The sequence below is a fragment of the Rattus rattus genome, chromosome 2 (genome assembly GCF_011064425.1).
Source record: "Rattus rattus isolate New Zealand chromosome 2, Rrattus_CSIRO_v1, whole genome shotgun sequence".
Classification (NCBI taxonomy): domain Eukaryota; kingdom Metazoa; phylum Chordata; class Mammalia; order Rodentia; family Muridae; genus Rattus; species Rattus rattus.
Genome location: NC_046155.1, coordinates 204,869,757 through 204,894,019, shown reverse-complemented (window position 1 = coordinate 204,894,019; position 24,263 = coordinate 204,869,757). Strand labels below are relative to the sequence as shown.

General features: G+C 43.2%; 1 protein-coding gene across 1 annotated transcript; it reads left to right on the top strand.

The window, feature by feature from the left end:
- Window positions 1–556: 556 nt before the first annotated feature.
- Hey2 (hes related family bHLH transcription factor with YRPW motif 2) lies at window positions 557–10,976 on the top strand. The gene is made up of 5 exons (XM_032894864.1): window positions 557–704; window positions 2,607–2,685; window positions 2,807–2,890; window positions 5,739–5,820; window positions 8,949–10,976. Exons 1-5 carry the CDS (start codon window positions 622–624, stop codon window positions 9,638–9,640), a joined length of 1,020 nt encoding a protein of 339 aa, XP_032750755.1. The 5' UTR covers window positions 557–621; the 3' UTR covers window positions 9,641–10,976.
- Window positions 10,977–24,263: the final 13,287 nt, after the last annotated feature.

Here is a 24,263-nt window from a genome sequence, read left to right as displayed (position 1 = left end):
ACTCATCAGCTTGGGTCCGGAGGAGGGACAGCCCAGAGGGGTGGGTCGCCGAGCCTAGCACCCTCACTCCCACCCCCGACGTCACACACGCTCACTCGCACTCAGCCACACGCTAGCGGTTATTCTTTAAAACTAGGGTAGAAACTTGGCGGGAGAGATCGCGGCTTGCACAGGAGAGCCCAAACCCCGGGAGCCCGCGCCTTACACGCCCGCCCCGAGCTCTCGCGCCTGCGCCTGCTCCCGCCGCAGTAAGTCAGCGCCAGCGCTCCACTCAGGGCTCCCAGGTGCGCGGCCGCGTTCCCACGCCTCTGCCGACGCCTCTCGGCGGCCATTGGCCAGTGAGGGCCCGCCTCTCCATATTAGCCAATAGAAAGCCAGACGTTCCCAGGGAGGCGGGGCCTGGAGAGTGGCACAAGCCCGCAAGCGAAGAAGCCGAGGGGCCCCGCCCGCGCGGGGGGGCGTGGCCAGCGCCGGCTCTTGCGCCTGGGCTGCGGCGTGGGAAAGAGCCTCCAGGAGCCGACCGCGCCGCCGGGGGAGCGGCGCCTGCAGAAGCCGGGCGGGGAGGGAGGGAGGAGGCCCGCGAGGAGCTCAGGGTGTCCGTAGCTCTTCTTTTTCGCCGCCATGAAGCGCCCTTGCGAGGAGACGACCTCTGAAAGCGACCTAGACGAGACCATCGACGTGGGGAGCGAGAACAATTACTCCGGGTGAGCTCAGAGAAGCGGGAGAGTGTCCGGGGAGCTTCGGGTGAAGAGGAGACCGTTGTCCCCGGGAAGTGGGTGCTCGTCGAGCTAGAGTCGGGATGGGGTGAGAGATGGGTTCTCATTAGGCGTGGGACGCGACTGGAAGGGAACTGGACCTGAGTGTGCAGGAGTTGGCGAGGGAGGGTCCCCGGCTGTCAGCGTCGGGCACGCGTACTGGCACGTCCGGGCGACGCCCCCGGTACTGGAACTGTATTTAGGGACAGTTCCAAAATAGGTCAGGAGGAAAGAAAAACAACTGGATTTCTGTTTTGAGAGAAACTGGTATCGCGACTTGAGTTTTTGGGGAGTTAAAGCTAAACAGGCTGAGCTGCGCAAGTTGACAGAGGGTGATCTTGCTGATCCACCCATGAGTGACAGATGTAAGGAGCCGATGAGGCAGCGTAGCTTTGACTGCTTGTCCTTTAGTCTCCAGAAGATCAGCGTTCTGATCACAGGAGACGGACCTCCCGTTTCCTGTGACAGCAAGATTACCCAGGCATTTTAGAGCCAAGGCGGGTCAAATGATAATTGCTTCTAATTGGCATGCCCAGAAGCACCTTAATTATTTATTTGCTGCTGTCACTCAAAGAATGAAATCCTTCCCGAATATAGAAAACTGGATTTATTTCACAGGCTTATTTTAAGACGCAAAAATCAAAGCCCGAAGAGCAAAAAAGATGCTCGAGAGGCTGTTTATCAACTCTCTGGTTAAAGTATTCTTTTAAAAAAATGAAACTGCCGAAGGCTGTCATGTGAAAGGGTGAAATCGGTAGAGAAGGGGTGAGGAAGAAGGAATTGGTTGATTTCGAATTAAGACCCAGAAGTGAGACAGTGAGGTGGTAACGAACTTCTAAAAAACGAAAGAGAACACATAAGGAGACCTGGAGATTTTAAGACCCTCAAGAAATATAGTACCTGTGAATTTCAGAGAGACCAAAAGTCCTAGGATAGTATGTATTAAGCTACATAACCAAGTAATCAGCTGACCTTTTTGTAAACTCAAGGTGGATTGTAACTTCTCGACTTAAGCTTAGTTTCAAGACTAGTGACACAGTTTCATTTTCAAAGTTAAAGCATACAAAGTACAAAGTGAAAAGTTAAATTTCGACTTTCCATCCAGTGATATGGTCAGGATATTCTTTTAAAGGACCAAGACGAAGAATCGGTTCTCCTTGGGTTATCGAATCTGAGTCGTTGACATTTTGGAATAGTACGGGTATTAGGATTTGTTTTAAAAGTTGCCTGTGGAGACACACTTGGCACGTGGGGCCCATGAACGTTCGTTCAGAATGTCTGGCAAGAAGGGACCAAGAGGGACACATCCAGATGGATTGCTGACTTTTAAGGCATACATGAGGAGAAACAGGACGCACTAATCCCTGACCTCTCACCCCAACTGGATATCGTTATTTCGTTGCAGAACTCAAAAGTTCAGGTTCATTTTTGCCACGTGAATTGGCAGCAGAATTACACAGTAGCATTTTGAAAATCATGTTTACTTATTTAGTGTATGTGCTAAGGAAGCCGTGTGTCACTGTCGCTGTCAGTTCTGTTTGTGGAGGTCCAAGTGGTTCTTCCCCTTGTGTCCTGTGAGTCCAAGGGGTGGACCTCAGGCAGGATGATCAAACTTTGTGGCCAACTGCCTGAACTTGCTAAGCTGTCTGAAGGCCTCATTAACATGTTTAAGGCATAATTACTATCTGGAAACTAAAATAAAGCCCCCAAATAGCATAGCTATGAAAAATCAACAGACAGAAAATAATATAATTCTCAGTCAATCAGAAAATCAATGGGTGCCGTGAAGAGGGGTGGGAAAGGGGGATTATTACTTTAATACAGCACCTGACTCGTCTTCCTCCTTCACAGGCACAGTGCAAGCTCAGTGATGAGGTCCAATTCACCGACAACCACATCTCAGATTATGGCAAGAAAGAAAAGGAGAGGGGTAGGTGACACCCCCTTTATGTCCTGTAACTAAGCATGTGTGTCACTGCTATCATTTTCTTACTTGGATAATTGTTCTATATATGTACCCTTAGATTTTTGTTTTGCTTTCTTTGGGCTAGATCATAGAAAAAAGGCGTCGGGATCGAATAAATAACAGTTTATCTGAATTGAGAAGACTAGTGCCAACAGCTTTTGAAAAACAAGTAAGTTATCCACCCCCCCCCACCCCCACCCCACCCCCCAAAAAAACAGTTCAAAGCATCTGATTTTCTCATCTGGGAATGTGGATCCTTCTTCTTGAAGCTCATTAAAATAATGGTGTGTGCTCTGTGCACCCTGATCCGACATAGAACTGCTATTTCAATAAAATGCTTTGTTGTGGCAGAACTATTAAAAACATAATCCATCATGAAGTTGAAAACATTTCCATTTAGCTTATTTTCCCCTTAAGGGGAACAGTGTTCCTGCTTTCTCGGTTCTTTCCATGAAGCCAGTAGGAGTTTTGTTTAAAACTGTGCTGTATGTAGTATTCTTGAAAAAAAAAAAAAGTTTTGTATGTGAAATATTATTTTTCCCTCAAACTTTGAAAGTACTATTGTTTTTTTTTTTAAATCAAAGTTAAGGCAGTAAGATTTCTATTTTGGTTTCCTAAATGATACTAATGCAGATTATTTAGCAAGCTACTTTCATTTTTAATTCTTAGGTTAATAGAACATTGTTTGATTTGGAATATAATTTGGAAGTTTGGTAAAGAAAAAAATCAAACATAAATGTTGCTTTTCAAAGTTCAGGTACTTTTTACTTAAAAAAAAAAGTAAAAAGCACTTGTCATTTGGGAAAGAGAAAATAAACAAACGTACTTTCCTTTGTGGCTTTGGACGTACGTCTCTCGTTCTGCCTCTGTGGCAGATGCAGAGGCTTCTAAGAGCATATTTCCAAGTGTGTAGCCATTTCTGTGCTGGAAAGGTTTTCAGTTGAGTTCCAAACTGGGTGCAAAACATCAGTTGATTGGTTATGCCATTTTTGTTGGTTTGTAAACTTCGAGATTCTGCAAACATTGCAAACCAAGCCCCACTGAGGGCCTTTGGAGGCCACCCAAGGCCACCGTTGGCCACTTTCACAGCAGCTCCTCAGACATCTTCATGGACTCGGTGAACAAGGACAAATGCAGGACATGCTACGCTACTCTTGACTCTACCCATTTAAGACGTAGAAAAATAGATACAAACTCTGCAATTCAGATGCCAAGGCTGTCTTTGATAGCTTACGTGTACTATAAATTATACTTCAGATTAGTGCACTGCAAATGAAAAATGGCAGTGACCTGTGTTGTTTGCTTGTTTACTTTTTTGAATGCAGAAATATCTACATTGTGACGCTGAGAAGCAGTCTGCTCTGGTGATCGTTTTCCTTAGTTTTGGTTTGTTAGGCTCTTCCCTTAAATATTGACTTAAACCTTAAGAGCTGGCCTCAGTCGTTTGGCAGCTAGTTGCTGTAAACACAAGCTTTCCAGTGTAGAGAGTCTGGCTGCCAACCCCAGTGAGCTGGCCCTGCCACAATTAGGGAAGAATACTCTTTAGAGACGCTGAAGAACTGACGCTCCTGCTACTTACTGTTTGGTGATAATTAAAAAGAAAAAAAGTATAGGAAAAAAACATATTGGTTTAATTATTCAGCTCCTCTAGGAAGTTAGGTAGAAGCCACAAAGCCCAAGTCACTATAAGTGGGGCATTTTTTTCAGTTGGTTTCCAAAGGTTGCTTTATTTAAGAAGGGGAACAATGAAAATGTATTTGCAAGACTGTGTTTTTTTGTGGGTTTTTATAAGGATTTTTCCTTCCAATAATTTACTTTTTTCACTTTACATCCACATCACAGCCTCCTCCCTCCTCCCTTCCCAGTCCTACCTTAAAGTCCTCCCCCATAATCCCCTCCCCTCCTTCTCAGTAAAAGAGAGCCCCATCCTGGACATCTAGTCCCAGCAGGACTAAGCAGGTGCTCTCCCTCTGAGGCCCAACCAGGCAGTCCAGGTAGGGGAAGGGAATCCAATGGCAGGAAACAGAGTCAGAGACAGCCCCCACTCCACTCTTAGGAGACCCACATGAAGACCAAGCTGCTCATTTACCACAGGAAGATTCTACGAACACTTCTGATGATTGGTAGAGCCTTACACACAGAAGATGCTCCTTAAGTAAATTGCAGATTAGTCCTTTCTGATATGACCTTAGCATTCACAGTGACAACTGCTGGTGGCCTTCAGCATCCTGCCCTGGTTTGTTTTCTTTACTGGTTATCTTAAAGACTCACTGGGACTTTTCTATTTTTGTATGTTCCACGTTTGATGCTTTGTTATGGTACTAGATCCATATCCTCAAGAATTAATGTTCAACTGTTGAACTGATGTATATGCTTTAATAGTAATGACAATAAAATGTCCCTTAAGAAAATATATCATTAATGAAGGCAGAGTTCAAAGTTGAAGAGCTTTGCAGTTTTGCAGTTGGCATAGTGTTGGTAGGATGATTGGAAACATAATTCTTCTTACTATTTAATGAATCATCTCTTTGATGCCTTGCTTTGGTCTTTAGAAGTTACAAGTTAGTACCATCAGCTATGCTGTAATAAATGAAGTTTTATATAAATTTTAGAATGAAGTTAGAGTCTGCCCAGATGACTCAGAGGTTGAGAGAATAAACTGTTCTTCTAGGGGGCACAAATTTGGGCTCAGCACCCACACTGGGTGACTCATAAACACTTTTAGTCTAGCTCCAATAGGTTCTGGTGCTTCTGACCTGAATAGGTCACACACACGCACACACACACACACGCGCACACACGCATGCATGCTCACACAGAGAGAGAGAGACTCACACATACACATAGACACACACATACACAATTAAAATTTTTCAATTCAAGTTTTTCCTGTGATGAAATTAAGCATAGAATTTTATAACAAGAGGCAAGATTGGAACTATAGAACTAAGTTTACTCTATAATGTTCCAAGACAGTTTCTGTAGAACTCATGAAACTTTATTATTTGATTCTGAAGGGATCTGCCAAGTTGGAAAAGGCTGAAATTCTGCAAATGACAGTGGATCATTTGAAGATGCTCCAGGCAACAGGGGGGAAAGGTAAGGTTTGGTACCATTCTTCACCCCCTTCCTAACTTTCTCTTTTCTTCTTTCCCCTTCCTTCATAAGGAAGCCACCATTGAACATCCCTCTAACAAGCCGAGATAGGCAGCCCCAGGTTAAAGCTGTGGAAATCAATGCTAATGGCAGGATTGAACGCATGGGAAAGAACTTCTAGAACAAAAGAAGCACTTGACCCCAGGCTTGTGTTTGCTTTCATAATACTGTGGGAGTAAAGCTTCCTTCACACAGCCTGGTCGGACATTTCTTTGGGGTTTGAGAAGTTCATGCTGGAATCTGTACAGAAAAACAAAACAAATACACAAACATCTAGATATGACCAAGGCTGGGGTGCACTGCTCTCCTCTCTCACTTTCCTTCAACCCAGGCTGGAGCCCGGATAATTTAGCCATTTAAGGGAAATGACTCGAGAATGACTTTTGTCACTGTTGCACAGACCATTTTGGCCTTTCTTGACTTTACACCAACCACAACATTTGAAGTACAGCTACTAAATCTCTACTAGAAACATCAACAGAACAGGCTCTTCCCGGGGAGAGCTCACAGGAGCAGACATCCACGGATGCCATGGTAGAATGTCCTCTGTACTGGACAGTAGTACATCTGGAGGAATTGTCAGGTCAGAGCGAGACCCTCACGGTAAAACAACAAACAAAAAAGGATGAAATCATGAGAGTCATAATACTCATTCAGATTCCTCATCCCCCTTCCACTCCAGTCCGACTTTAGCTTGCCCTCTTAGCTTCATGGCTCTTCAAGGGTGCCCTTGATATCCATCTCAGCCATGTTTATTGACAACTGAGCAGAGAGAGAAAGCTTCAAGGTGTAAGTGCTGAGACTGAAGGCTGAAGGCTGAAGGTCTGTAAGATGCAACCTAGGCTTCCTCTACACAGTCTAGGGCCCTAGGTCTGTACAAGGCAGGGTCAGGACATGGAATTAAAGGATCTGAAAACTGACAGAACATCAACCTTGACCCAAACCATCCTGTACTTATGGCAGGAGAAGAGACTGCTGTACACGATGTCTATAATCTACCGCAGGTCACAAAGTCCCAAGAAACTGTCTCAAACCAAGGACAATCAGTATAGAATGCAAATACTCTTGTAATGTAGAAGCCAATGGTTAGATCTTAGAAGTCAGTTATCCCACCCAACATGGCTGCAACCTTTAACCTGAGTTGGAAGTAGCCTGCTGGTCTTCAAGGGTTAAGCTAGCAGCATATGCTCCGCAGGTCCTGAGTAGGGTAGGGTGACTGTCTCTAACCTGCTACCTTGGAATTTCAGTAGAGCCCTGAAGTTAGATGTGGTCAAGGAAGGCCATGGATTACTCTGCTTTCTCTCAAGTTGGTAGCCATGAGGTAAAGAATTGCTGCCCAAGGCTCAAATATTTGGCATGTATTGTACTTCTAAAGAGTAAGGTTGTCCTCTCACCTTATAGCAAGTTTTTTGTTTTGTTTTTTTTTGTTTTTTTGTTTTTTCTTTTTTTCGGAGCTGGGGACCAAACCCAGGGCCTTGCGCTTGCTAGGCAAGTGCTCTACCGCTGAGCTAAATCCCCAACCCCTTATAGCAAGTTTTTTATTACTTCATATCCGTGACTACTTAAGCAGTCCTCAATGCTCCCCTGACATTTCCAATCATAAGCCATACAAGTTGCCTGACTGCTGGGTCCCTAGAGAGGCCATCCCAGGAAGAATGTGTAGGTCTTGAACAAGAGGGGCCACCAGTGTTTGCTCACCTCCTCAGACTCCCAGGTGTCTCTAAGGAAGGGCAGGGTCTCTAAGGTACTTGCATGATAATAACTTCGGTTCTCCAGTTCATTAGCTCCGAACTCATCCTCTCTGAGGCCCACTTTTATCCTCTGTAACATAGAGGAAATGATGAAGGGCTTCTCACAGGTGGTTGTAAGTCAATTTGCTTGAAGCCGAGAATCCTGCGCTGGCACAGGGCAGTGGTTATGGGCATGTGTTATTTTGGCTTAGGACCCACTTATGTGAGACAGCTGCTCATCATCATTTCCCTCTGCTTCCAACAGTAGAATAGGAATTACATAGTTCCTATCCCTTACGATGCAATAAGACCCAGCCATATGCAGTCATATAGCAAGCAAAAGTCACATGTCACTTACATTACAACCACCAGTGAAATTCAAAGAAGTTAATGTGTTCCTTTAAGTCTGTCACAAGATTATAGTAGTTTCCTAGGGGGAAGCCCAAATTCTTAATTTTTTCAGTGTCTTTCGACTATGATCAATACCTCCCTCCTTTTGAGAAAGTCAGAAACTCAAGCCTGAAGGGGACTCTAAAGACCGTTGTGTGGAATCCTTCCATGGAGGCAACCTCCTGAAGAACAACTTTTTCTCCTAATCCCAGGGACTTTCCTAATGACTGCTCTGGGGTCCAGGAGTGAAAACCAGTTTTACTGCTGACACTTCATGATAGTCTCTTGTTCAGCTTAGTGCTGTTTCTGTCATCCTGGTGGTTATATTTGCCCCAAAATACCCTTTTCCCATTTCCAGATTACTCAATAAACATGACAACAGTTTCTCCTAATGCTTTGGTTATAAAATAGTCTAAAGGAAATAGGCAAGTTTTGCTCTGTCAAAGGATAAAATGATACATTGCAAATGCTTTAGATGAAAAAAAAATCTATTTTGGATTAGAGAGGTACTCAGAGGCAGAGTGTGTAGGTCCTGGGTCCTATCCTGGAAAAGCCAACTCCCTGAGACTTTTTCTATTTCAAAAGAAAAAAACAAAACAAAACATATTGTTGAGGAAAGTCATTATCCCACAGTACTAAACCTAAGACACCCCCTCCCAGTCCCGAAGGAATTCGAAACATGAATGCCCCTATTTTATTCTCTCTTATTGTGACATTTCAACCCTAGTTTAACTCCAGCCCTGCTAAAGTTGTTGTGCATGCCACTTGTAGAGTATCCTTTCTCTACTCCGGAAAAAAAAAATAACATAGTAGCCATTGTGTTTTCAGAAAGAGTCAACCCAGCTCTAGAGAACACAAGAGTGGAACCTAAGCGGGTGGCTGCTCTTCAAAGCCATATCATTTCCCCCTCTTTTGCTCCCTCACCCCTGACTCGCCTCAACCCTTCTTTAGGCTACTTTGACGCCCATGCCCTTGCCACGGACTTTATGAGCATTGGATTCCGAGAATGCTTGACAGAAGTGGCGAGGTACCTAAGCTCGGTGGAAGGCCTTGACCCTTCGGACCCACTACGCGTGCGCCTTGTCTCTCATCTCAGCACCTGTGCCTCCCAGCGGGAGGCAGCAGTGATGACATCCTCCATGGCCCACCACCATCACCCCCTGCACCCTCACCACTGGGCAGCGGCCTTCCACCATCTCCCCACATCCCTGCTCCAACCCAATGGACTCCACACATCGGAGTCAACGCCATGTCGCTTATCCACGTCTTCAGAAGTGCCTCCTGCTCATGGCTCTGCCCTCCTCACAGCAACATTTGCCCATGCGGATTCTGCTCTTCGGATGCCATCAACGGGCACCGTCGCGCCCTGTGTGCCTCCTCTCTCCACCTCTCTCCTGTCTCTTTCAGCTACTGTGCATGCTGCAGCAGCGGCGGCCACCGCAGCTGCACACAGCTTCCCTCTGTCCTTCGCAGGGGCCTTTCCCATGCTGCCATCCAATGCAGCAGCAGCAGCCGCGGTGGCTGCTGCAACAGCAATCAGCCCACCGTTATCAGTGTCCGCAGCCTCCAGTCCTCAGCAGACAAGCAGTGGAACAAACAGTAAACCTTACCGACCCTGGGGGACAGAAGTTGGAGCCTTTTAAGTTATTCTTGAATCTCTTTGCAATAGTAACTGATGTCCTCCGTTTCGGAATCAGCTTCAAACCTCTGCACCCGGACGGTAGTCATACAGATACGTCCAGATCTCCACAGCTGCAATAAAGCGATTTGAGAAGAAACTTCCCACAAATGGAAATGTAGTATTATTTTTTCTTTTATTTAAGGCAGCTTGGCAACTGACATCAACAACTTGAAAGCCGCACACCGGGTTTCCATTTAAACTTTCTTGGAAAATACACGGATGTCACCATCCAGTGGTGCATTTATACTCCTGACTTGGAAAAGAAAAAACCCCATAACTGAGTTCTCCTGATGCAGGAAGGAAGAAGAAAAAAATACCTTGTTTCCTAAGTGCCTGAACTAAGGAACATAATGTAGCACAAGGTCAGAAGGGTATAACCATTAGGGTGAGAAAGGGAGAGAGCAGACAAGGTGTCGGGCTGCAGGTACAGTGTTCTTTGGAAGCCAGAAAGATGAATGAAAGTTAAGTCGAAAGACCTAGTTTTATCTTTGTTTTCTTTATACAGACTTGCCAAGCAGTGACATTTAGCAGTGCACTGAAATAAAAATTCCCCCACAGCCCCCATTAACAAGCATTTCTGGTCTGCCTTCAAGCTTCTGTGCCTCTGGTGAGCCCTAGCTTAAAACGCTATGCTTCTTTATGTAAACTTACAGGTATACAATGCACTAGAAGCAGTTATCTACTGTGTGTCCACCAGAGGTTCATTCACACCAACGGGAAAACTCTTCAGTTTGCCAGAGTTTGGATTAATTTATTGTTTCACTTGGACTATGTTTATATATTTAACTTCTTCAGTTTTCTCCTGACAACATGTAATGTCTGTCCTTGTCTGTTTGGGGGTGGGAGGGGGTGTTGCATTTCTGGAAGTAACGAGAGAAGGAGAGATGATATGGAAGGGAAAAGCTACATGATGTAAATGCCCTGGTCAAATCACAACGAATGTATGGAATGAGTTGTATATAAATTATTTTTGTCCATGCATAGATTAGTGCTACATAATGGTGTTTTTGTTTTGATTTTTTTTATCTTAACAATGAAATAATCTGTTAAGACATTGAAATTGAGCACATGAGATTTTATATTTGAAAGAATAAGGCACAGCATGTATTCTTATGCACTTCGTTTCTCTGCTGTGTGGAGAAAGCAGTAAACAAGAGAATATTAAACATTATGCAAAGTTATACTCATAAATATGTTTTTAAATTACTGTACCTAGTCTTTTCTGTATTACTTTGTAACTTTTTTTCTATGCAAAAGTCTACGTGTCACTAATTAAATGACGTCCTTTTTGACTATTTCATGTGGATGAGTTGCTCCTCAGAATGGCAAGCTGACATTGCCTTTCATGTGAGGCTGCCTTTTACTAACTCTTTCAGCCATAGCTTTGAGCCATGTGTTTCAAAAATCATTGAACTGATGGAATTTACATTTACTTTAAAATAAACTTTATGGAGCTTACGGATTAAAAGCAGGTAAGAATTGCAAAGGCAAAAAATTGATCATTTTCCTCTACTTTGTGTTCCTTCTTCCTTATTTATTTATCTATTTATTGATTTATAGGCAGGGTCTCACTGTGTAGCTTCAGAGCTTGCTTGGCCTGAACATCCAGATCCTGCTGCCTCACACTGTCAGCAAGTGGCATCATTTAGTCATAACGTTCACCTTTGGAGAGGTATAAAAGACTTCCAAATAGGGGAATATCAAAAACTAGGCATAGTAGTGGGACATCGGTAGATACATGATAGGCATGGATGCACATCCTGATGGTGAGTCTCCTGTGTCTTTGAAAGTTTTGTTGCTAAGGATGGAGAGGTTGTAGTTGTGGCCCCCTATTCAGAGAAGGCTTGAGTCAGATGGAGCTCCTAAATCCCTGAGCCGAAGGAAAAAACATTGAAAGAATAAAAAGAAATCTTCATATATTCATATCAATATGCCCAGATGAAAATATTCGCCTGGAAGGGGAGTCACAATGGAGGACAGTCACACTTGTTTGGTTTTGGAAAATGAAGTGTATGGTACTGTGGGGGGTGGTTTCTGCCTTGTGAAGCTATGTGACCTACTTTTTTAGGTCAATTGTTTTCATGTTTGTTACAAAAACCAAAAAGAATTTAAGTCTTTTAAAAATTGTTTCAGGGGAAAGGAAAGAACTTTTAGGAGTTGATTTGTTGGTGAGTTTTATGTAACAGCCTCCAAGTTAACTCTAAGGCATTTTAGTAGAACAGAAGGAAGAGAGGAGCAATTTGCGTTTTCCCCAAACTTAAAAGCTATGTGTGTGCACAGCTAGAACATAGCTTTGCTTTTCACACCAGCCCATCCTTGAGCTGTGGTCTGCAGGCTTGGGGTGGTGTGTAGGAGCTGATAGCCTAGCTATTACAGTGACTGACAAGGGAAGATGTATGATGAGGCAGATGCTAAGATTAAAGAAAATTTTTCTCGCAGCGGTGAAGGAGGGGTATTGTTCTTTCTGAGATCACTGGCAAATATGGCCTTTCCTATTTTCTTTGAAGAGATATGGAGAATTTTAAAGAATATCTAGACAGTAAAAGTCCAAGTGTTACCTAGAATAGTGCCCACTATTTCACACGTAGGTGGGGTTTATAACCTGAAGGAAGCCTTTGTTTGTGTCTTTCTTGTCTATGTGACTTATTCAAAGTGCCCATCACATGTTATCTCAATTCAAGAGTAGTTATCCGAGAGGCATCATCTTGAAGGATTATGATTTCAGAATTCTGTGTTCCCATTGGCCTAAGTCTTTATCAGTCGCTGTTGATTTAATGTCATTTTAAAAGAATATGGACTTCTAAATATAAACTTTACAGATTGACTGTAAAATGCCTTAATAAGTATAAAAAGGGAAACATGCATCTTGAGTTCGAGCCAATATACTACTACTAGTACTGTGATGAATGCGATTTTACAAGTAACAGCTAGTGACATTAAGAGCCGGCTACTTTAGCTTTCCTTAAATGGCTTCATAAGCTTGGTGATCAAAAGATATATGGGGTTGTCATTTGTTTCCATGTTTTAACTGCCCAGTGACACTATGCAACTTCACTTCCTGAAAAGCAGTGTTAGACTTGCTCTTGTGATTCTCCTGAGGTCTAAGCAATGCCTGAGATTGTGAATGTTCCCACTGCTCCAGCAAGGCATCCCAGCAAACATGGCATTTAAACCATTACTATAGTTCACAATCCTTGAAAGGATACATCTTTGAAAGTCAATGGAAGATATTGAAAAGTGCCTGGGCGATCTGCTATGAGGGCAGATCATGTGGGAAATGGCTTTCTAGGTACAAGGTTTTCTCCCATGCCCTCAAAGGAAAGGGAAAGAATGGGTTAGTTAGGGAATCAGTTTGTTGGCTATGTAAATATTGGAAGTGGGGACTACCTTAAGGCAAAGGCCAAGAAAGAAACTCAACTGAAGTCCTAATAGGGAGTAAGTCCTGTTCTAGAAATCTGTTCCTCATTCAAGCCCCATACCTCTATTCTAGAAGTCACAGTACTGCATGGACATCCTGGAAACTAGAAAATGGTATTAACTGTCTAGTGTCATACCTATCAGGTTGACTGTGACACCATGTGGCTCTGATTATTTTTTCAGTCCATACTTTTGGCCTCTAAGCTTCTATGGCTTTGGCGTTATTTTATTTTTGAACTCAGAGTCACCTAGAACACCCCCTTGATATCATCCTACCAAGGATGACTGAATATAAAAATAAGTCTGCACATAAGTTTTAGCATGAGACTATCATCTCTCCTAAGCAGGTGAGAGGATGGGAAAAAGAAGTAACTCCATAATACCATATTACAAAGAAATTCTTTTGATAGGTGTCCAGTTTTCCCTTTCCAGTAAGTGGTATCCCTTCTGTGCAGGATTTTCCAGTTTTTGTAAAGTGACCAACAACAGACAGACAGAATGGTGAATAATTAAGAAAAGGTGTTAAACAAATTTATTATAAAAAGAGGTGGTGTGTGTGTGTATGTGAGAGAGAGAGAGAGAGAGAGAGAGAGAGAGAAAGAGAGAGAGTGTGTGTGTTTGTGTGTTTTGAGGGGAATACTGATCTATTCAGAATATTTATTCATTCTATGTTCATTTTCTCATAAAGCAAGCCTTCATTTGGCGTGTCCTGACCTGCATCCATTGTAAAGTCTCATAACTAGGAAGGGATTAAGCTGGTCTGAGTTCTTTAGCCTACAGTGGGGGGTGGTTTTTGTAGTTCGGATGTATATGCAGTTCGGATGTTATACATGATGTATCAAAACTCCTTATTCCCAGAGACATCTTTGTTCCTAAGTTCTCAGCCTTCCATGTTTGCTTTGACCACTGCTGCCATTCTTTGAGTCTGTGGTGATGGCAGGAGCAGTAAACGCCTTCGGCTGAGTGCATTGCACAGTTTAAGGGAAGAAAAAGATTGGATACCTTTCCTGGGGTGACTCTGCATGTTCTTAACGTAGGTTTTGAATTGTAATCGTTTTGTGTTTTCAATATAGTGAAAATGAAATGGCATTTTATCAGATGGGGAAAAACATTTAACCAATAATGACTACCGTTCACGATGTTTCCCTTGTGGGGGAGTGGTGATACATTTTAAATTGCTCACAGACTCCTGAAGCAATGGGGTATCCTCAGTTAACCCCTTCTTTCATGAAGATAAACTATTGAACTGATTACTGTTTACCATGCTGCAGAACTGCTTCCTAGATCTTTCAGTGCATCTTTAAACCTTTGTCTCCTGTTAGAAAACACCTTTACACTTTTTAAAAACCAAAACAATCTGATGAAGGAGAACGAGTTACCCTTGTGTAGACTTTGTACTGAGCCAGGATGCTGGCAAGGAAGCTCATCCTGGCTTTCCCAGCCAGGTGCTATAAACAGGCTTTGGTTGGATGGGAGGGCAGCCTGGCAAGATAATAGAAATATGTTTCCAGTCTAAAGAGCAAAGCACAGGTTGTATTTTGCTCTCCTGACACTTTTGTCAAGCCACAAGCCACTCCTAATAAGAATGAAGCTAGTCAGTTTTTATCTCACAAACCACCATTATTTTATTTTTGTTCTTTTTTACATCTTTCTGCTGGCAGAATGATAGGCAGAGAGCAGTACAAATGTCTAATGAATCAAAACTCAAGTGTAGTTTACTGACCATCCATGAGGATATAACTGTGTTTGTAGGCAAGTGTTATCTATGCTACACACCCTTTGCTGCTACCATAGAGAGTCTTGAAGCTGACTGAACCCATCAAAAGAGGGCTATGAAGTCACTTCAACTACTGTTGAATCAGCGCGTACATACGTTCTATGTAGTGTGCCAAGGAAGAGACGTGAAACACCAAGTGTGTATTGAAGGCGCCTCTCGTAAGAACAGCTCTAGGTAGGCGCCAAAACTGTGAATCACGCGGCTCCCATAGATCAATGTCCCTTCACAACCATTGCAGTGAATCTCAGACACTAAGGGTATCCAAGAAGGACAGCCACAGACATGCCTCAGTATAAACTACGTAGCCACTTCCCAGAACAGCAAGGTCCTCTAGAAGGCCCTGGTCAAGATGCACAGAACATAAGAAAAAAGGAGAAACGAATTCACAAATTGTCGCCAAGGTAAGACGAAGTGAGACGGTGGTGAAAGTTCCATGTCTAATTGTTCTTTTAAAACAGATAGCTCTGGAGGGAAAGTCCTTGGTGCCACAGGAAGGACACCACAACCGTTGCCCGAGTGCTCAGGGAGACCGCACCTTCACAGCTGCATCTGGGAAAACCCGTGTTTAATTATTTCAGTCAAGTCCATTCATCACTTTTAACATGCGAAAACGTAGTAAAACTCCTGGTACTGATTCAACAGACCACTAGAATTCCATATTTATAATCCCAGTGAAGTTATCCCTGTTTCCTTCAATGCTTCTGTCTTTTACTTTTTAAGTTTCAACTCTTAGAGGCTGGGGAGATGACTCAGTCAGTAAAACGTTTGCCACGCAAGCGTGATGATCTAAGTTCATATCCTTAGCACACACGTCAGGAAGGAAAAACAAACAAAAATGGGTGGAGCTGCAGAGATGAATCAGCTCGTAAAAGCATTGGTTGGTCTTCCAGAGGCCCCAGGTTCAGTTCCCAGCACCCACATAGTGGCTTACAAGTGACTATAACTTCAGTCCAAGGGGATCCGATGGTCTCTTCTGACATCACAGCCACTAGATACCCATGGTACATAAGACATACACGTAAGCAAAACAGCCATAACCATAAAATGAAGAGGAAAACACCTAGACGTGCGGTGCATTTCCACAAGCCCAGCACTGGGGACTTGGGACCAGAGGACCCTGGTAGTCCACTGGCAGCCAGTCAGGACATTGGTGAATTCCAAGTTCAGTGAGACCCTGTCTCTAAAAATAAAGTTGGAATGACTGAACTATAGTACTTGGAGCAGATTTTTGAGTCTGCTTCTGAAAATATATCTCACCAGGAATTTCTAAAGACTAACTAAGAGTGTTAAGACCTTATGTATGGTGGACTATCACTAGTGCAGCTTGTGCACATGTGACGTTCATTACATATGAACCCAGAAGGAGTTCACATGCAAAACTCTACTTCCCACTCACACATCTGCACACAATGTATTCCAAGGCCTTCTTCAGCATCCAGTCCATTCACATTAAATTACCAACATGTGCATACTGCTTTCTATGAGCAAATTCATAGATTCACAGACTTAGGAGAACATAAACTAAGCCAATGCTTCACTTTACCCATGAGACCAACTGAGACCCCAATAAGGTAAACGTTCGTTTGCGCAGCCGCATCCACAGGCCAGCTTCTAAGACATAGGTCTTTTGGAGTCAATGTGACCATAAAGTAAACATTTTCGTTCATATCTTTTCTATTTCAGTGGATTTTGTTTTGCCGTGGATGAGGTAACTAGTTCCATTTGCTTGTGAAGATAGTGTGTGTCCTGTCTTCAAGAACAATGGTTTTTGGTCTGATTTAAAATAAACACTCTAGGGAAGTCCTAGATCATGAAAAGACAATCTTAACTCTGATGACTATTACTGAGTTTGCAATTGAGATTATATTACTACTTTTAGATGATGCCCTTTAGTACCACCAAGTTTATAATACCCGGGTCAATGGGGTATGCTCTACCATGCAGCCCTTGAGGCGGGATTGGTGGCCTATTCCTTTACCATGTGTCAGTATGGCTTCCACACAATACAGCAGCAGCAGCCACATGGACTCTTGTTCTGAAGACCATGGTTCGATGGTCTTGAGAGATCCGTCAGAGTTGGTCTGCACTGCTGTCAGCAGTGTGTCCTTTGCCAGCCTGCCTTCCTGGATTCCTTCTTGCCTTGCTGCATGGCCTTACCTGTGTCCCTTCCGATCACAGTGTTTCTTCTCTCCCCTTTAGGTAACTCATCTTCATGTTGCTATCATACCCCAAGAAGAACGTCCTTGTGGCCTCACGTGCTTCACAGAACTTGGCGATTGAAAGTTGTCCATTACTGTGTGGTTATGCTTTTTCCTATACTGAAGACAAATGGCATGAGATGTTTCTGCCCCACTGTGCCTCTAGGGCCTTTTTGTTCTTTGTCTGGTACAGAAGAACAGCTCAACATATGCATGTGTAGATTGGATAACTGGATGAGTCCCTGAATGCATAATGGAATGAAGAATGAACGAATGAGAGCCGTGTACTGGACTAATCGAATTAATTTGCATTTGATTTCTTTAGAGACTTCCGCCAAACTTTAAAATGATAGGACAGCAAGTACATATACAAATAAAATCAAGCACACTGATGAGGAGAAGAGGCTGGACAGACAGACAGACAGACAGACAGACAGACAGAGAGAGAGAGGCAGGTAAGACAGGAAGAAAGATGAATATCCTCTATTTCCCCTATAGGTAAACAGATCCTAGATTTTAACTATACTCCTCCTTGGCAAGGCTGGATGGAGAATGAATTTGAATCACATGAGGCTAGGATGCCCCCTTGTGGTATATTTTCATAGTTATCATTTTTCAACCTGCCCTTAACTTTTCCCCCTGACAGCATTCTCTCTGCTAAATGTTGCATGCAGTTGTCTCAAGAGTTAGCTGGAAAACGGTCGTTTCTTTATTTTTTCATCTTACTTGAATATTAAACCAATTCCAAAAAAATGTCAGACATTACGTTCAGATCATCAGACGACGATGAGCCTGAAAAGCCTTCTCCGTTCTTCCCAAACAGGTCAACCCGTCTTCCTGACTCCTGTAAGTGTCCTGTTTTATTGAGTGTTACACTGATTGATATACCAATAAATGACATTTATTATTTAAAGACATAATCTAAAATGTGATCATACTCAATTTGACTTATTTTTTTGGTTAATTATTTCTCCCCCTGTGGCAGATCTGATTTAAGGGAAGAAAGGGAAATGGGTACCTGGAGAAGGGGAAAGGCAGACAGAGCATGAGGAGGACAGAGACAGCAGGAATGGAGGACAGAAAGAGAGAAAGAGAGTCTGACCAGGAACATGTGGAAAGAGAGAGGGAGAGGGGGAGGGGAAGGGTGAAGGAGAGAGGGAGAGAGAGAAGAGGATAGGAAAGGGAGACGGGGGAAAGAGGAGAAGGGAGAAAGAAAGGATGGAGGGAGAGAGACAGAGAAACAAAGAGAGTAAACAGACGGGAAAGAAGAAGGCAGTAGAGAGGAAGAGTGAAGAAAGGAGAGGGGGCTGGGGTAGTGAGCAGTCCTCTCATAAGCTGCCTTACTTGGCTTGAGCCTGGGAGGCAATGTTAGCAGATGATGCCAAGTTATTGCTAGGCTGCTGTTGGGAGGTGCCCACCAGAATTGTCTGTAAGCCCACAATGGCTATTTAAGTCAATACAATACTAACAGATATAAAACATTTTAGGTGAGCAAGCATTATGCTAAAGAATTGAAAAATACTTCTATTTTCGTGTGAAAAGTTCTCCACATTTTTGCGATATTTAGCAACCCACCCAAGTTTTAATGTACAATTTGAAGAAAGAACGTGCGAAGCCATGTATTTCCTCTGTGCTTCAGGAAGCACGGTATTACAGAGCAATAGTGATAGCTGTATGGTATTGGTACAGAAATAAGCAGGTAGATTAGTGGAAGAGAATTGAAGACCCAGAAATTAACCCACACTCCTATGGTCACTTGATCTTTGGCAAAGGAGTTAAAATCATTCAATGGAAAAAAGACAGCATTTTGAACAAATGGTCCTGGTTCAACTGGAGTTCAGCATGTAGAAGAATGCAAATCAATCCATTCGTATTTCCCTGTACAAAGCTTAAGTCCAAGTGGACCAAGGACCTCTACATCAAACCAAATACACTCAAACTAATAGAAGAAAAAGTGGGGAAGAGTCTTGATCACATGGGCACTGGGGAAAATTTCCTGAACAAAACATCATTGGCTTATGCTCTAAGATCAAGAATCAACAAATGGGACCTCATAAAACCGCAAATCTTCTGTAAGGCAAAAGACACTGTCATTAGGGCAAAACAGCAACCAAAGATTGGGAAAAGATTTTTACTAATCCTACATCCTATTAGAGAGCTAATATCCAAAATATACAAAGAACTCAAGAAGTTAGACTCCAAAGAGTCAAATAGCCCTGTTAAAAAATGGGGTACAGAGCTAAACAAAGAATTCTCAGCTAAGGAATATATAATACTGAGAAGTACCTAAAGAAATGCTCATCATCCTTAGTCATCAGGAAAATGCAAATCAAAACAACCCTGAGATTCCACCACACTCCAGTCAGAATGGAAGATCAAAAACTCATGTGACAACAGATGCTGGTGAGGATATGGTGAAAGAGGAACACCCCTCCATTGTTGGTAGGCTTACAGACTGGTACAACCACTCTGGAAATCAGTCTGGAAGTTCCTCAGAAAATTGGACATTGCACTACCTGAGGACCCAGCTGTACCTCTCTTGGGCATATACCCAAAGATGCTCCAACATACAACAAAAGACATATGGTCCTCTATGTTCCTTGCAGCCTTATTTATAATAGCCAGAGGACGGAAAGAACTCAGATACCCTTCAACATAGGAATGGATTCAGAAAATGTGGTACATCTACACAATGGAGTACTACTCAGCTATCAAAAACAGTGACTTCACGAAATTCATAGGCAAATGTGTATATATATACATCCACCACCAAAACTAGAAAAGATTGATGAAGCTAAAAAGTGCATGCTGACAGGAGCCTGATATAGCTGTCTCCTGAGAGGCACAGCCAGAGTATGTTGAATAGAGGCAAATGCTAGCAGCAAACCACTGAACTGAGAACGGGACCCCCATTGGAAGAATTAGGGAAAGGTTTGAAAAAGCTGAAGGGGCTTGCTACCCCATAAGAACAACAATGCCAACCAACCAGAGGTCCCAGGGGCTAAACCATTACCCAAAGACTGACCCATGGCTCCAGCTACATATGTAGCAGAGGATGGCCTTGTGGGGCACCAGTGGAAGGAGAAGCCCTTGGTCCTGCCAAGGTTAGACCCCCAGTGTATGGGAACGTCAGGGGAGTGGGAAGGGGGTGGATGGGGAGGGGAACACCCTTATAGAAGAAGGTTGGGGTATGTGATAGGGGTCTTATGTCCGGGAAAGTGGGAAAGGGAATAACATTTGAAATGTAAAATAAAAAATATCCAATAAAAAAAAGAAATGGCAATATCATTTAGGAACAATGCAATTTGTTCACTAAAAATGTTAAGTAAACCATTTTAAAACAGACAATAAATATGACACTAACCAAGCGAACAAAGCCCTCCTATAAGAATTACCTGAACAGGTAGCTATGCTGTCAATCACAGTTGCCCCGCCTCTGTTCTCTGGTCTCTCCTGACTCATTTCAGACTGTCCACATTGTCCTGCAGCTGAAGCCAAGCCAGCAAGCCTAACTCTTCTGGCTGCTTTTTATCTCTCAGCAAATGTTTTCTCTTTCCAGGCTTTAGGTCTCACCTCAGCTCCAATTACCTCCGAGTGTGTCAAATTGTCAAGCTATGCAGCAGACATTGTCACTTGGATGATCATGGCACACCCAATTTGGGCCCATCACACTTGGCACAAATGTGAATAAAATATGGCTCCCTTCTCTGGCCTTAACCATTTTCTCCTCTGACTCTCAATGTACCCATATCACACCGATAACTGTCATGGGCTAAGGTTTTGTTAATGGATGGATGGATGGATGGATGGATGGATGGATGGATGGATGGATGGATGGATGGATGGATGGATAGATGGATGATGAACAGACTAGTGTACACTCCGAAGTCTTTGTGGAAACCATAAGCATCTCCACAGTACAAAAAGGGATGTAGAAGTTCTGAAGCATTCCCCCAGACAACACAGTAAGGATAATGTCAATACTCTTGCATCTCAACGAGGATATTTTCTCTACAATTTCAAAGCTCTGTTGCTTTTCCATAGTTTTTCATCCTCTACACTTAGTTGATGGACAAGTTCTTACTTCTTCCTCATATTAGATCTTAGCCCTTGAAGAGTCGGGCGCATAACAATGACCTCCTACACAAACTTACTTGCTCTCACACAGCTTCCCACAGTTTACGCTGAGCCTTACAGCCAGCATCTCACTACATGCTTTGCTTAATCAACTGCTATGCTCATTCAGGATCACGAACCCCAAACCACCACCAAGGAACCAATTCCAATGCAAGATGCACTCACACTAGAGTCTTTTTTATTCAAGCTGGAGTTTGAGCTCACCTCCTACCCCAACTAAGCATGCCCAGAGGGTGAAGTCCTAAGCCCAGTATCAAGTAAGCATTTATAGAGGCAATCAAACCAGCAAGGGGGTTCCAGCTTAGCACACATCTGATTGGAGGGGGGACTATTATGGAATTTTTTGCCCATTAAAATGATTGGCTAATGCTAGGAGCCAAACCATGAACTTAACTTCTACTTTCCTCCTCATTGGTAGTTGTTAGGGAGTGACCGGGACACTAATGCTAGGTGTAGGCTTATTGGGGAGTGGACTGGAAACTAGTACAGGCTTCTTGGTTAACTCAAGTGTAGGTCAAGTTCTCTAAGGTGGAGCCTGAACCCAAGATGGAGTTGATCTGGTCTCTCACACCTTCATCATCTCCTCAGCTTCTCCTCAAGACTCTGCTTCCTCCACCGCTTGCTACGTCTCTCTTTTTTTTCTTCTTTAATCTTTATTTTTATCTTTTATGTATGACTGTTTTGTCTGCATGTGTGTCTAATTACCTCATGTATGCTGGGCCCTCCTGGAATCCAGAAGAGGATATTGGATCTCCTATGATTGAGATACAGGGAATTGTAAGCCATCATATGGTTCTGGGAAGATCAACCTGTATTCTTCACCAATGAGCCAGTACCCACCACTCTCTCTTAAGTCTTTTAATCTCTCTGACCTCACAGTTGCTACTTCCTTTATTAGTTATGCTGTTCTTATCATTTGCTTAGTGTACTCTCCTGAGTTTATTCCTTGGTCATCTGTCTATTTGCAAATTCCCCTTTCCAGAGATTCCAAATCTTCCCAGGCTTGTAAGCACAGGACTCCTCTCTCGAGACCTTTGTCTTTAACTTAAGGATTCCAATCAGCGTTTGCTGTCCTGGCTCTGAGGGATGAAGCTGGACTTACCATCTCTGCCTGCTGTCCTTCTGCATCCCAGCATCCTCTGTGTGATTCCGTTCACTTTACTAATCATACAGGTCACGGATCATGAGATCCGTGATGGTGATGATTCTTCTACACTCCCGATCCTGTAGCTTCAAGGCCTATTGAATGCTGAGTTCTTTCCAATTCCATCTGCAATGTTTAAGAAGGCCACCGAGTCACCGATCATCTGGATGCCTGCCCCTATCTGAACTCATCCTGCATTGAGTCCCAGCATGTATCCTTCATCACAGCAGAGCTGCTGTAGTTGTCTTTATGGCAGATGCCCGCTGTGGTCACTGTGACAATTAATTTTACATATCAACTGCATGGGAATAAGCATTCAATAAATGCCAAGGATAAAGCGCACTATTGCCCCCCTCTGTTTGCTGGAGGCATATGAGGAGGTGTTCCGCGAGAGGTAACCTACTGAGTCTGTGGGCTGGTAAGGAAGACTGTGGAGTCCTCCAATCACTGAGGTCCTGGAGGAGTAAAGGCCAACCTTCCCTCTGTACATCCACGAGATGAGACACTCTGCTTTTCCTGCAACTGAACAGCAGAATTAAGACTCTTGCAGTTGAGATTTCAACGTTTATATCATGCTCCCAAGTCTTCAGCCATGGCCTGCCATACTACCAGCTTCCGTGGCTTCAAGGCTTTCAGAGTTGGACTGCTGTGCCAGGCTCTTCAGTTTCTAAACGGCCCACTCTGGTACTTTTTAGCCTTCGTAATCACAGAGTCAGTCCCCACAGTGAATCTCTTTTCTTCTATATGTCTACCTTCCCAGCTACCTATATGAGATGATTAATTTAGATTGTCAATATAATTGGTATAAGAAATGCCTAAGTTAGAAAAACAGAGATCTGATCACGTGGGCTTTGGGCTAATCAATGGAGTAATCCCTTAATGGATTCCTAAAATGATGGAATAACCATGACTTGGGGACATCAGTCCATGGGGATGTGTTCTTAGAGGGCTGCTTCACTGCTTCCAGGTTGCCATGGTGGAACTACCACTCCACCATACCGTTCTAGCCAGACTGGCTGATACCTCTGAAAACACGAGCCAAAATAAATAATTTCCCTTTTTAAGTTCTCTTGGATATTTTTGTTACAGTAGCAAGAAAGTGCTATTTATCTATCATCTGTCTATCATATCTATCTATAAATCTATTATCTATCATCTGTCTGTCTATCATCCATGATCTATCTATAATATAGCTAGCTATAATCTATTATCTATCTATCATCTATATCTGTTTATCAGTCTATCATCTATCTGGCTCTCTGGAGAACCCTAAAAAATATAACCATGCAGGATCCCCTTACATAAAATGTGCAGCCTTAGGCAATGTAGATGTCACCAGCCTTTCTGTTCACCTCGGAAACCAGCGTTCGAGTTCCAGTTAGAGCTGGGGCCCACTTATTTGGTTTACCACATGACCACAGGTCTTTGAAGAACCTGATACATGACAATCAGTGTGGCACATACACTTCCGCCTTAACTGCATGGTGAAGAGAAATTCTCTGAAAACAAAAACCAAGAGCACATGTTTTTCTGAACCTCGAAGCACTTATGCCAGTGACCTTGATGTCAGCAAACACTCAATGCTTTCCTCCTCAGACCAGCTACAGGGAAGGCAAGACAGGTCATTTGTCTAGTTTGAGTCTTTTATTTTTAATGCCAAAGTGAGCAGAAAGTGTGTGTGTGCAGGGGGGCAGGGAGGTGGGGGAGAAATCCTGACATTCCCCCCCCCCCGAAAAAAACCAGCAAAGGTTGACCGAGAATAACATTTTAGGATTAAGAAAGTGGAGAAGATAACCAAGCAAGTGAAAGGGAATTACATTTGAAATGTAAATTAAAAAATATCCAAAAAAAAAAAAAAGTGGAGATGAGTGTAAGACCATTTGTATTCTCTTTGAGCCTACACAATTTCTTT

Coding starts and splice junctions, on each gene's coding strand:
- Hey2 (XM_032894864.1), top strand. CDS start 622: ATGAAGCGCCCTTGCGAGGAGACGACCTCTGAAAGCGACCTAGACGAG. Junction 705..2,606: donor AGCGAGAACAATTACTCCGG/GTGAGCTCAGAG, acceptor CCTCCTTCACAG/GCACAGTGCAAGCTCAGTGA. Junction 2,686..2,806: donor CAAGAAAGAAAAGGAGAGGG/GTAGGTGACACC, acceptor TCTTTGGGCTAG/ATCATAGAAAAAAGGCGTCG.